The 14,474-nt window shown below is 40.7% G+C and overlaps 1 protein-coding gene across 1 annotated transcript in view; it reads left to right on the plus strand.

Moving 5' to 3' along the window:
• The window catches only part of LOC131125276 (insulin-like growth factor-binding protein 4), a 26,781-nt gene extending 14,802 nt beyond the window's left edge, over positions 1-11,979 (plus strand). The window contains exons 2-4 of the mRNA XM_058066668.1: positions 3,392-3,555; positions 5,400-5,525; positions 8,522-11,979. Coding sequence (XP_057922651.1) covers positions 3,392-3,555; positions 5,400-5,525; positions 8,522-8,659 — 428 coding nt within the window. The 3' untranslated portion in view covers positions 8,660-11,979. The remainder of the gene's footprint in view (positions 1-3,391; positions 3,556-5,399; positions 5,526-8,521) is intronic.
• The last annotated feature ends 2,495 nt before the right edge of the window (positions 11,980-14,474 follow it).

Raw genomic sequence — 14,474 nt, forward strand, 5'->3', positions numbered from 1 at the left:
GGAAAAGTCAGCAAAAATGAAAAAAAAAACAGCATTATTATGCAACAGAAAAATGTGAAAATTTGGCAGTAATCACCACAACAAAGTCAAAATATGAAAAGAAAAAGGATGTAATTTTACAAGAATAAAGTATTCATATTATTAGGAAAAAGGTGCGTTGAAATATAAAAGCAAATACCAATTTTTTAAATATTTAATATTTTTTTAATAATTAAATGACATTTTCCCCTATATGACAAAGCTAAGCTGAGATGCAGTTGTTCCCGAAATCTGCATACATGTGTGTGTGTTTATGTATATATATATATATATATATATATATATATATATATATATATATATATATATATATATATATATATATATATATATATATATATATAAAACTTCTTAGCTTTATGTTCTGCTTTTGCTCTCTGCTTGCTCTTTCATATTTCATTACGTGTTTACGTGTTTGCACTCTCCTGGATGACTACAAATTCTAGATGTTAAAGGGGCCCTTCTTGCTCATTCCAGTTTTTTCAATGATACTGGATCCCAGTGGGGCACTATTGTTAGTTTATTTTCATAAAACACGCCATGAATCTTGTGTGCAGGGTAAATCTGCATTCTTCTCCTCTTGGTCGAAACGCTGGCATTTTACAGTCCCCTCTTACCGCGACCACGCCCACTCTGTTGTTATACGTAGGTCGATGGTCAGCTCCAGCCACCCACCTCCGACCACTACCGCGCACTGCCCCCCCCCCCCCCCACTCCCAATGGCTTACATGTTCATGGTTATCAGCAAAGGAGAATTTGATGAATACTGGAGAACATCTAGTGACATGACAACAACGTGATGCAAATATGGAGGTTGTTTCCCAGAGAATGGGTATAAAAGCACATCATTATATCAAGCCATTTCATCGGCAGCGGGGGGGACATAACAACGCCATAAGTATTTATTGCAGCCAAGAACTCATTATCCAAATGAAAGGAAGCGCCATCCAGAAGTAATGACTTTCCCTCCAAAACAGCTATAGAAGCAACAAACAAGACATTTCACCCCCGACACACTCCCAAATCACGTTGGTCCTTTTTCCAGCCAGGGTGCACGCAATCAGAAGAGTGTGAACAGACAAAAGAAGGGAATGAACACGTTTGGACGAAGGAAACAGCTGAAACAATGTTGGCGCTCGTGGTAGGAAGTGCTGATGAGCAAAGATTAATGACTGAAAATAAACAGAAAAGGCACATTTCCTCTCCAGACATGCCAAGAGAGACGCTTAAGTTTAGAAAATCTTGACACGAAAAGGGCCTGACTGCAACATTGGCATGAGGTTTCTCCATCCTGTGCAGATTTCAGTAGGCAGAATTGCAGACAAGGGATGTCGGAAGACGAGATGTGACAAGATTTGAATATTTATTTTAAGAAAACTACAATGAAAAAATATATGATAATATATTGTACTAATGGCGGCGCGGTGGTCTAGGGGTTAGCGCACAGACCTCACAGCTAGGAGACCAGGGTTCAATTCCACCCTCGGGCATCTCTGTGTGGAGTTTGCATGTTCTCCCCGTGCATGCGTGGGTTTTCTCCGGGTACTCCGGTTTCCTCCCACATTCCAAAAACATGCTAGGTTAATTGGCCACTCCAAATTGTCCATAGGTATGAATGTGAGTGTGAATGGTTGTTTGTCTATATGTTCCCTGTGATTGGCTGGCGACCAGTCCAGGGTGTACCCCGCCTCTCGCCCAAAGACAGCTGGGATAGGCTCCAGCACCCCCCGCGACCCTCGTGAGGAAAAAGCGGTAGAAAATGAATGAATGAATGAATATTGTACTAATTACTGCTATGTGATACTCTTTGGCACTCTGTGTGCATGCTAGCGGCCCCGCCTCCGCCCATGAGGCAAAGAGAATGTATGTCTGATAAAAGGGCTCACTCCGTTCATGCCGTTACGGAATGAACACGCCAAGGAGCTGAAACCCCCCCTGCTGCCTGCTTGGAGGCGGGAGATGAGGAGGGCAGACGATATACTCAAATGATTGAGTTCATTTTAATTTATTGTGTTATTAATTCATGAATGATCATCGTTTTTACACCAGATTTGTGACACTACCACATTAGCATTCATCTGGCTGTGGGGCATCTGCAATGGCAGGGTGTCAGGGCGCTGTCCGAGAATCGAACGTCTGCATGAAAGGCAACAGTATGTAACACAGGAGTAAGCGCAGTCATTTTTGTGGAACTTCTGTTCCATGCCTTATAACGGTGCATAAGGGCCATCTTGAAAAAGAAAAGATGAGATTTCCAGAATCAAGATGTACATTTGCGAGAAAATTTCTGCGTAAAAAAGTTGCAACATTATCTTTGCCCAAGGCCAAAGGTCAGATAAGTTCCCCCCTTTCCATAGCTGTGTCTGGCAATGCCTGTTAGGACAGAGTATGAAAGTAATCTGACATTCCAGAATATAAATGTATAAATGTACCAGAAGAACTTGAAAGTTGTAAATTTACAAGAAAAAACTCGTAACTTTATGTTACAGGGGTTGCCTGAGACAGCTGATGTGACCTTTGGCCTTGGGCAGGTAAGGAAGGTGGAAGTGAGAAGGGGTATACATGCTAACCTGTTTGTTTTTTGCAGCCACGTTACAAATAAAAGCCTGCCTGACGCAAGAGGAAAGCCCTATTTTCCCTCCGACATGTATAACACATATTATTACGACTTTTTTCTTGTAAATGTACAACCTTTATTTATTTATGGTATAATTTTTTTCCAATGTGGCCCTAATACTCTGTTGTATACTTTAACTTTCTGTTTACCTCGCTGCACGTTTTGAGGCAAGGTAGAATCAGCATGCAACCATTTACACAGGAAACAGAACCATCCCCTCTTGTCTGTGTGCCGGCAGTGTTTAATTGGATGCCTGGCAGTGCCTTTGCAGAGTCAGCGGAGCTTTAATAGTTGAGGCTGCTTTGATTCCAGTGCCAGTCTATAAAATGCTACAGGTAATAAGCTGGAGGGGAAAAAAAAACCTGCCAACTTTCACGAGACACAGGTGAAATGCAGCATGGAGGAGTACACACAGTACACACATATACACAGCAGTGCCCACTTATGACAATGCAAATACCCTTTAACGAGCTCCATGTGGAGGGATGGAAGATGAAGAGGGAGGTGGCGTTTCCTCAGGAAGCAGCTGGCTGTCTGCAGGGCTGCAAAACTCCATACACAGAGGTGAATGTGGCACAACAAGGGTGCACTGCACTAACCCTAGCCGTACAAGAAGAATGCCATTTTAAAAAACATGTATGGTGTTTTTTGAAAGTCCAAGATATAAAAATACTGTTCCTCACATACACCCCACAGATGAATGTTTCACTTCTACCTACTTCTTGTTGCCTTTAGTGATGGAGCAGCAGGATGAAATCATCCCTGATCATCCCAACAACAGCAACATCCGATGCAGTCCACAAGACAAGTGGTGCATACAGAAGACCCTGGCACGACACCCACCAAAATCCACAAATCAGAGAAGCAACACGGCACGGGAGGAAGCCAAGGCAGCACTGGTGAGAGAAACGATATACTGTACATCCCTCAATCGGCAACCATAATTCAGTCCGCCAAACTTCACCCACATAATGCAAAGTATTCAGTCCAACGCGAGAAGTGCTTGTTCATGCAGTACTTCCTTCGCTCTGCAGGGGGGAATAGCTAGGGGTACGTGTCACAATGAGGCAACAGAAGAAGAAGACAGCAGGAAAGTAAACACGGAAAAGAGGTTGTTTCACACTGGACTACAAAATATGCATTTACCAGTGTGTGAACACGGTATCGATTAAATAGAACCTCGAGAGGCACTTTCACACAAAACATCACAGGTGGCTCGCTTATATACAATAAAACTCTAAAAAATACTGTACAGTCGTCCAGGCATTCGCAAGAATTCACAGAAAAAGGCCTTGGCATGCGACTCTAACGTAGCATCATCATCATCATCATCATCATCATCATCATCAAACAACAGTGTTTTCATGTTAGTGTGTGTGTGTAAGAACTATGGGTGTGTCTGTAATGAGAATGGACAAGTACCAAAATATTATTCTAATATACCAGCTCCTAAACTGAGTGGATGGTACCAGCAGGAACAACATCTATCTCTGTCCAGAAGAACGCAACCGGGAAGAAATCCCGAGATCATAAACAGAACTATTAAACTCCCAGGTCTCAGGTAGAGAAAATGCAAACCACTCATTTGCAAGAAGAACAGGAAGGATGAGCCTCAATAGGGAGTCAGTGGCTCAGTAGGTATAGCAGGAAGGTTGGTGATTGGATGCTAGCTCCTGTCACCCAGTCACTGTTGTTGTGTCTCTGCCACAGACTACCCCAGGGTCGCTGTGACATATACTATCCCAGGGTCGCTGTGCAATATACTACCCCAGGGTCGCTGTGCAATATACAACCCCAGGGTCGCTGTGCCATATACTACCCTAGGGTCGCTGTGCCATATACTACCCCAGGGTCGCTGTGCCATATACTATCCCAGGGTCGCTGTGCAATATACTACCCCAGGGTAGCTGTGCCATATACTACCCTAGGGTCGCTGTGCCATATACTACCCCAGGGTCGCTGTGCCATATACTATCCCAGGGTCGCTGTGCAATATACTACCCCAGGGTCGCTGTGCCATATACTACCCTAGGGTCGCTGTGCCATATACTACCCCAGGGTCGCTGTGCCATATACTACCCTAGGGTCGCTGTGCCATATACTACCCCAGGGTCGCTGTGCCATATACTACCCTAGGGTAGCTGTGCCATAGACTACCCCAGGGTAGCCAGAGCCACAGATGAAGATGACCACCAGTGGTGTGAATGAATAATGGGTTCACTTCGTTGTGAAGTGCTTTGGGTGCGCCTTGAAAAGCGCTAGAAAGAATCAAATCCATCATTATTATGACTACAGTCTTTTGGTGTAGCCTTTCCACTTCTGTTCAAGATGATACAGGTTATTGCTGATGTCACTAACTGCTGATTGGTCTATGTGTTCCACATCTGTGACGTATTACACCAATGGTTTATTTCTTCTTCATCCCAAATGGCTTTCATGTTGTTTTCACCTGTAAATACAATCTACACAAGGAAAACCTATCCTACCCAATGTGAAACTGGGTGTAGACATTCATTTGTAATTGTTGATTTGAATAAGTAACGTAATAGGACAAACCCGGGCAACAAAACAAAGCCACCAGTCACATTTTCCATTACTTTTGGAGGGCGCTGTATGTTGACTTAAGTGGGTACTTTTCAGTCATAAGCAGACCTGATGCGTTGGTCGACATGAACTGGTTGTGGACTGGTTGGGTCCCGCTGCACATGACTTCAATCCTCACTGTCAACAATATCGCCTTCAGGCTCCATGTCGTGCCGAGCTACAGAGAGCGCTGGACAGATTGGCATCCAATTCCCGCACACACGATGACCTCTTCACAATTCCCATTCCCAACTGTGACAAGAACGGAGATTTCCATGCTAAACAGGTATGTGGCATCAAGGGCACAATCCGTGGCTGTTATTCATCTCCTAGAAAAATGATGATGTTTGGACTTGAAGTAGGTCCTTTCAAACAACATCTGAGCCAAAATACAAAACATGCCTGCAGCAGATTAAATATGATCAACAAGAACCGGTCCAAGTAGCCACCCCTTTGAGATCACTAAGTTCTTGTTTTTGAAGGTCACACGGAAAATGATTTACTTTGAGAAATGAAGAGTGGAAGTATGCATATAAAATGCACTGCTCAGCTGCGGACAATAAGCACTGCATTGCAACGATGGATGCAATTAGCCTTTGGATGTCGTCTCTTTTAGTTTATTACGTTTTTCCAGGATTCGGCAACTATGCAGATAAGCCGCACGAGACAGAGAGGGAAAGGAGAGATTAGATTGCTCCGAGCTGTGTATGCAATCAAAGCAGGAGATGCGGTGATAAAGGCAAAGCTCTGCAAAGTCCTCAAATGACGGACTTATTGTGCAACGTCAAGTATCTCTGTCTGCAGAAATTCAGAGAAATCTGTTGAGTGTTAGAAGCTGTGATAAAAACTATCGGGAAATAAAGCTCGGGTCATGAGGGACAACTTAGATCATTTTATGGAAGAGTTGCAGGCTTGTTAACTGGCCTGTAAAGGCCCTATGAAAATGTGCACCACTGAATAAACACATGGAGCTTGTACTGTGGGAAGCTTAGACACAATCGCCAGTGACTTGAATAAAATGGTCAACAGTTTGAAATATTTTGGTAATGATTGATCCAATAAATCGATTCTACAGTTATTCTACCACAACCTCTTAGTTTCAGCAAGTTTATTTTTGTTTTAACATCTCTAGAGACTGTTTCACCAATATGATCAGTGGTTTCCTGATACGCATTATCAGTATTCACATTGTGAGAAGGAGGGTTCTACCAATGTGAATAACAAGATGCGGATCCACGCACATTTGTCATTCATCATTCAGCATTCATGGCCTCACAAATCCGCAGATAATTGAGCTCCTTTAAACGGGGCTGTTTTTCTTCAGAAATCTCATTCATCTGAAGTCAGTAATAATTTATAAATATGTGATAACACAGTGAACATTTTGCATTTAGAATTTTGCGGCTTCACACCATCAAAAATATATTCATTAATAAAGCTGTCAAATGATTGAATTTTTTTATCAGATGAATCACTGTTTTAACTAACGAGTCTTGGTTAGATTGTTAATCCATTAATAATTATGTCTGTAATATGCACATTCTTACTGTATTGAATGAATAACAATAAATGATATAGGATACATTTGCATTAGGGCTGTCAATTGATTAATTAATCACATTTTTTGTCCATAGTCAACTCAGAATTAATCGCAGATAGAAATACGTTTTTATCTATGATAAATAGGGGAAATCTCTTTGTGGTCAACATTTCGATGTGCAATTACAACGATAATTACATCAAATTTTATGTTACAGGATATCAATTTGGGAACTATGGGAACTCTATTAACAAATAGAGTCAGCAAACATATTTTTGTAGGAAATACATAATGTGAGCAAGTGAGACCTCTCACACTGACACAAACATGTTTTTGTGATTACAGTTTCAGCTCAAAATAAAATTTGTTTATTTATGATACTGGTTTTAAATTCTAAATGTTCGTGAGTAAAAAGCCCATTTGGGAACATTTTAAATTCTAAATGTTCGTGAGTAAAAAGCCTATTTGGGAACATTCAGAAACAATTACTATTAAACCTCAATGCACCTTTCCTTCATGAAATGTACAAATGAAAATACCTAATGTTTAATGCAAGCTGCAGTCATTGAATGCAGCATCTACCGTTCTCCGATGCAAAGAGGGCTGTATGGATGTATTTGCATCTATTTTCCCCCTTTTTCTTTCACCCCATACTTGCTACCGAATGCTGATACTATGTGGGAATGCATAAAGGTAAGATTTGATGACTTTGTGTGTTAATGTGCATCATTGTGGTAGTTCCATGCTAAATGGCTAACGCTAGCACAACGCTGGACTTCAGCCACGGTCATCACATTGACAGCAGCTGGAACTCCGATTTAGCTGGCAGTTCAATGCCACAGTCATCAGAGAGATGTAAAAACGTGAAAAGCACTGGTTAGTTGGGCCACTCTTATGTCAAGGTAGCACTGGATATGACAATAAAAACAATACCTGCACCTGCACTAATAACTTTGGTCTTGCTACAAGAGCCATCTGCCGGGGCTTTGAAGCTAACTTTACCAATTTAAATACTCTTTTCTTTCTCCGTTTCCCAGCAATATTTGTTCCAGCTTATGGCTACAGAGTTTCCGTGCTTCAACCAAACTATTGTGGGGGCCGAGGGTCAAACAGGAGGAGTGTACGTTAATCGCGCATCAAAAAAAAAAAGAAAATACTGCTGTTAAAGGAAACTAGAAGTGATCAGACAATTAGTCAAAATTTAAGCTCATTTTTTCCCAAATGAAGCATTTTCAAGCATAAAAATGGCAAGATTAACTAAAAAATATAAGGCATTCTGAAGATGTGTTCAAAAACGTTGCAATGCCATGTAGTATTCTATCTAGGTGTCAGTAATGTTACTGTAATTACCACCAGACCAGACTTAGGTTTTTATTTGATATTGCAGGTTGGCATGACCTCACGACAGGCACGATACAGTTGCATCACTTCACCAGAACATATTTACCAGAACACTCACCAGCACAAGTCTTATGTTCTCTTTTACCTATTCTATTGGGTAATACAATTACGTTATTACTATTACTATGTCTAGAGTGCTGTAACAATATTAAAAACATATTTAAAAGGTCTTAAACAGGTGCTATGGTCCAACTACAAATATATTTCATTTATAAATAAGGAATCCTACTTTGTGGAAATTCACTTATCGTTGGAACTGATTAACCGCAAAAAAATGAGGGATTTATGACCCGTAGCTAATACAGAAGATTGTTAGGAATTTCTCTACTTTGTTCCAACAGTGCCATCCTGCACGTGACGGTCAGCGAGGAAAGTGCTGGTGTGTGGATCAGAAGACGGGCATGAGGCTTCCAGGCCCGCTGGAGCTGCGAGGGGAACTGGACTGCCACCAGTTAATGACTGCGACGCTGAGGGATTGAAAAACCGGGGGTTGCGTTGAGGGTACTGGAGCAGCTAAGTTCTATTGGTGCTCATGAGCTGATCCAAACATGGAATCCCCACGCAGTCTCACGTCATTTGGGGCTAACGGTACTTGAGCTCATGCAACAAAGGGAAGTTTGAAATGGAAATGAGTTTTTTGTTGTTGTTTTGTTACTCTGTAAGTCTTTTGAGCACTTGCCAGGTATTGTTTCTACTATGTGAACGTCACGCCCATAGTCGTAGAAATAGGTGCTTGAACAAGTGGCAGTAAAAATATACTAAATGTTGTATGATGTAGATAAAAGGTCCAGCAACAAAGCAGATATTGCAAAGTAACAACAGTTCAGTCCACTTCAGCCAGCAATAAAAAGAAATGAAGATGAAAACAAAAAAAGGGTCATGCCAAAATCCTCTTATACGACCGGATGATTACATTTTTTACAACATCTCTGCAACAGTCTGTAAAAAAAATTCTAAAACACTAAACTATCAGTCAGCCAGAGCCCAGAAAAGATTTACTTTATCACCAAACGATAACTCTGCAACCCCTTCTATTTCCCAACGACTTGTCTCTCGTACACTGGTCTCAAAGGACTGAAAAATCCCGGTAAATACCACAATTGTGCCTGCTATAGCTGCCATAGCTATGTGGCTTTTGTGCATTTATACATATACCCTTTCGTCAACAACTGTACTGGTGCTATTTACTGACTGGGCCAACACACAAGTATACTTTTTGGCCATTGTTTGACTTTCTAGAAGACATTTTTCAATAGGCTACTGCAACTTAGTACATTAGTTTTAATACCTGACTCAGTATTTTATTGCCCAGTGTTATATACTCCAAATCTATAAATTCAACACGCTTTACACCAGGGGTGTCCACAGAGAAAACCGGAAGGAAAGGGGGTGAAGCACTTTAATCCATTTTGTAAATTAAAGATGCTAAAACCAATTGAGGTCAGTACGGTCAAACGTTGGTCTTTGTATTGTCCAGTGTCGTAAGATTTGGATGTTTTTGATTTTGCTTTGGTTTTTGTCTACTGTCTCGATAGTTTCATATGATTGGGATGTTTTCACAAAAATTTCGCCTCGGTTTTCTATGCTGTCTTGGTTTTTGTATGCCCCGGTTTTATATGTGTTTGACAAAAATGTAGCCAGAATTGTGCCTCTGCTTTTGTATACTGTGTCAATTGTTGTGAGTTTTGTGTGATTTGTAAATTTTCATCAAAGACTTTGCCTCGGGTTTCGTATATGGAATATATATATATATATATATATATATATATATATATATATATATATTTTCTTTTTCTTATGCCCAAGTTTTGTATGATTTGTTTGTTTTCGCAAAAATTTTGCCTCGAGTTTTGTACACTCTTCTTGCTTTTCATATGTCCCAGTTTATTCATTCTAAAATGAATCGTATGTTTGTTGAAAATTTTTGCTAAAATCCATTTTGTTTTTTGTCGAACAAAAACCGAGGCACCACTGAGGTATCCACATTTTAGCTTTGTGTGTTACAGGTGACAAAAAAAAAAGTGTCTCTATCTAACTTTGTATCTCTTGAATAATTCAATCATTATTTTTAGAATCTACTGATCCGCGGAATCACCGCCAGGCCGCCCTTTGGACACCCCTGCTGGACACAAACACAACCAGAGAGTGCAGTAAAGTTTTATGATAAAGAGCTTGGCAGGAAACCAACTTGTATGTTGCTGTAAAGATACATGACAGGGAATAACAGCCACTTCTCACTAGATGATGACTTTTTCTAGTTTTTGGACATTAGCACAATTCCAGTCAAGTTGCTAAAAGCCTAACAACGTAATTCTACGCATGTGAAAAAATGTTAAAGAACTTGTCTGTACAACAATAAACACAACTCAAGGGTTCTTGAGGCATTCAATCCATTGCAACTGAACTGCTCCATCATTTCTCATAGAGGCGAGAGCATGAACTGATGTAGTTCATGCTCAAAGGCGAGAAAGGACAGTCCTGGCATAAACTGATTAAGGTCATGCTCAAAGGCTGGATAGGACAGTTTTTTCTAAAGCTCTGTTCTAGAGCAGTCCTATCTAGTTTTTGAGCATGATATTTGGGCTTTATTCTAGAGCACTGGTCTCGAGCTGTCCTATCCAGTATTTGAGCATGACCTTAATGAGTTGATTCAAAAGCTATCCTGTCAAATCCTTAGTTCATGCTCCGGCCTTGCGCTGTCCTATTCTGAACTTCCGGTCTAAACTGTCCTGCCTGTCTTTAAGCATGTGGCCTATTCTACAGACTCCAGATCAGTCCTGTTCTAGAGCTTTGGTATGGAGCTGTCCTATCTAGTCTTTGAGCATAAATAGATGCCGTTCATGCTCTGGTCTAGGGCTGTCCTATTCTGGTGCTCTGGTCTAGAGCTGCCATATCTAGTTTTTTAGCATGAACTTCATCAGTTCATATTAAAGCTGTTCTATCTGGTCTGTGAGCATGAATTGATGGAGTTCATGCTCCGGTCTAGGGCTGTCCTATTCTGGTGCTCTGGTCTAGAGCTGAACCAATGAAGGTCATGCTCAAAGACAAGATAGGACTGATGAAAAGTCAAGACTAAAAACAAAACATATGAAAACCAAAGCAATTTTTCCCCTCAGAAAAAAAATGCTGATCCAATTAATTCCTTCTAGACACCCAAAATTATGAATAAAAAACAACATTTTATCGAGATAATTATAGTTTTACATGCAGAAATCAATGTGACATAATCGTAAATGACAAATGAACATTGAACACCATCAGACTCTTGTGGCTCTAGACTTGTTGCTGGTTGCTGGTTCGATCCTCGGTCGTCTCATCACCATGTCGAAGCATCCTCAGGCCGTAGGCAAATGCGGTAACAATGTACTGATGGAAGCCTGAGACAACCTCAACAGCCCAGTTGCGATGCATTCAGAGATCTAAGAAAAAACAAACAAACATATATATATATTGGAAAAAAAAAAATACACCAGGACGCCCGAGTCAGACAGTTTCAGTGTCGTAAGTTGCAGTATAAACTTGCCAAATAACACACTTTTAAAAAGGGGGGCTCACCAAGACACTGACAGTATAGGAATATTACTTGACAAAAAACACATGTTTTTCCAAAGATTACTAACAAAGAGCGAGGATATTTCCGCACTTGCAACCATGACAGCTTATTATTGGTAACTACTATGTCAACGATCTAATGTGTCTCGTCCGGGACATTTATATTCCAACACTGAAATGATCAGTGAACTGAAAGTGAGATTTGCATCCAATGAAAGGAGTAGTTAGATCATTTATTTAATAGAAATGTAAACATTGTAATGCATTCAATAAAACCTTTTAGAAACTCCATTGCTGTTGTTGTCATGGCTTTGACTTTTACGTCATGCACCTGTATGGTATAATTATGTTTTAATAATTATATACGGTCAAATCATAGCCCGGTTTTTGCACGATTTGGTTTTGATTTTTAAGAAACACTGTTGAATCCAAGAACTCATATTAGGAAGCTGGCGCCCCGTACTTTCCTCCCTTGTTGCGCCTTGTCGTCTTCACCAAGATTCTTCAATAAAGGTAAAAGTTGTTAAATCAGGGGTGTCCAAAGAGGTGCCTGGGGGGTCATTAGAGACCCATGGCTGTTTTATTTTGGCCCATGGCCAAAACATAATTGCACAAGAAAACTTTTAAAATTGAAAAAAACAGCTGTCATTTTAGAAGAACAAAGTCAAAATATAAAAGATGAATAACGTTGTAATATACTATGAAGAAAAATATTATTTTACTCACATAAAGTTTAAATAGTAAAAAAAGATGTTACTTTTTCAAATCATAACAATATGGGAAACATACAAAGTTATAATAAAGTCAAAACATTAATAAAATAATAATTATAGTAAGAATATTTACAAGAAGAAAATAAAAAAAAATGCAAAAATTATGGAATTAAGTCAAAATTAAGTCAAAATTGTCACAGAATAAACTTGTAATACTATGAGGTAAAATAATGTCATTTTACTCACATAGATTTGAAATGTTAAAGGACAAATATGTTATTTTTTAAAACTCATAATATTATGAGAAACAAAGAAAAGTAAATCACTTTCGGATAATTAGGTGGACACAATGTGGCAGTGAGCTCAACACAAACAGGGCAGCACGGTTTAATACAGGTAGTGGTTAGCATGTTAGCATGTGTTGCAGTCAACATATCCACATTGTTGGAACCGCTCTGTGTAGAGTTAGACTCATTGGAGACTCTATATGGTCCTTGGGTGTGAATGGCTGTTTGTCCGAAATGAGTGGTTTCATTCACACCCTCAAGGGTTTATACGTACTTCAAAATGTCCGATCATATGCCCTGCATTGTGAGGACCGTTTAATTATACTCACGGCATGTGTCCAAGAAACCCCCCTGGCATGATACATCATAATAACCTGACCTCAGCAGCTTCTAAAAATACCTCCATTGGCTCGCACCAGAGTAAACTTTCAAATCTGCTTAGTTCCAGTAGCTGGGTCCATTTTGGGGCGCTCCAGAGGCTTAAGAACCGGGTTTGTATCTTCATTGCAAGAACAGCTTGATGGGTTTTCCTCTGATTGACTCACAATGTCACAGGCCCGGTTTCTGCCTCCAGGCATCCACAGCTGTGCCTGTGAGGCCTTTGTGTGTGTCTGTGCCAAGACAGCAACGCCGCTTAGGCATGAAACCCTCACCCTTCCACTAATGCACCTTTCTACTATATTCATCATCCATGCATCCCCTGGGTCATGCCAAAGATTTGTATTCTTCCTGGGAGGGCTGCTCGGTTGATGCTAATAATAGTACATTATCACTGTAACCTGCCACTGGACTGTCTAGCCGTCTACAACAGCAACGCTCACAAAGCGTTACCGTTACCATACGATACCATTACTGATGAAGCAAAACCCCCTTATCTTCAAATACATATTCACCAAAATATCCAACATGCATTTCTGCTTGTAACCTTGAGCATCAGCAGCTACAACTTGTGACAAATGTGACAAAAATCTACAACATTTAAGTAAATACATCTGCTCACCAGAGATGTCAATTTCTCCTCCTCAGTCAGCCATTCTTGTTGTGAATTGGCTTGTTTTGCTCAAATCAACCATCAGAGGAATGCTGAAACAATGCTGATGTCACTGTTAGCCATCCAGCTGGAAATCTAATGCAAAAGCAACCCCATTTAGACTGAATGTCATATTTGCCTACCCTACCCAAATTCATCTACCCTGCAACGCTTATAAAGCTAGCAGTTAGCAACATAAACAAATGCACAGCAACATAACATCTCAGCTGTAAGCAGTACATTAAACACATTGAAATAGCATGCGAACAGTATGATGAATTTGTCACGCCACACCGTGACACCACCTTACTGCTCCTGGGAGCCACCCACCGGTTTCTCCTCTGTTGTCTTTTGCCTCATGCTCATGCTCTCTCTTTCTCCATTCGGGCCCTGGTTCGCCCTGATGGGAGGCGCTACCCGGCCAACCACAGGTGTTCCCAATCACCTCCTCTCCCATTTAAGCACACCTGTGGCAGCAGGAGGGCGTCGTAGTATTGCTCCTTTTGGATGCACGCCACATGCTAGACAGACCTGACCTTCTGCCACCTTCTTTCTGCTGTAGCGTTGTTTTTTTCTCCTGCAGCTCAATGCCCTCCTACCAGCCAGGTAGCTGCTCCCTACCTTCATTCATTGGTAGCTAGTTTTCAGTTTTGTAGGACCTTGCTAGCCTCTCTCGTGGGGGCCTTTTCTGTTTCGTCACTTTGTTTTGTTT

Source organism: Doryrhamphus excisus, chromosome 1, assembly GCF_030265055.1.
Source record: "Doryrhamphus excisus isolate RoL2022-K1 chromosome 1, RoL_Dexc_1.0, whole genome shotgun sequence".
Classification (NCBI taxonomy): Eukaryota; Metazoa; Chordata; class Actinopteri; order Syngnathiformes; family Syngnathidae; genus Doryrhamphus; species Doryrhamphus excisus.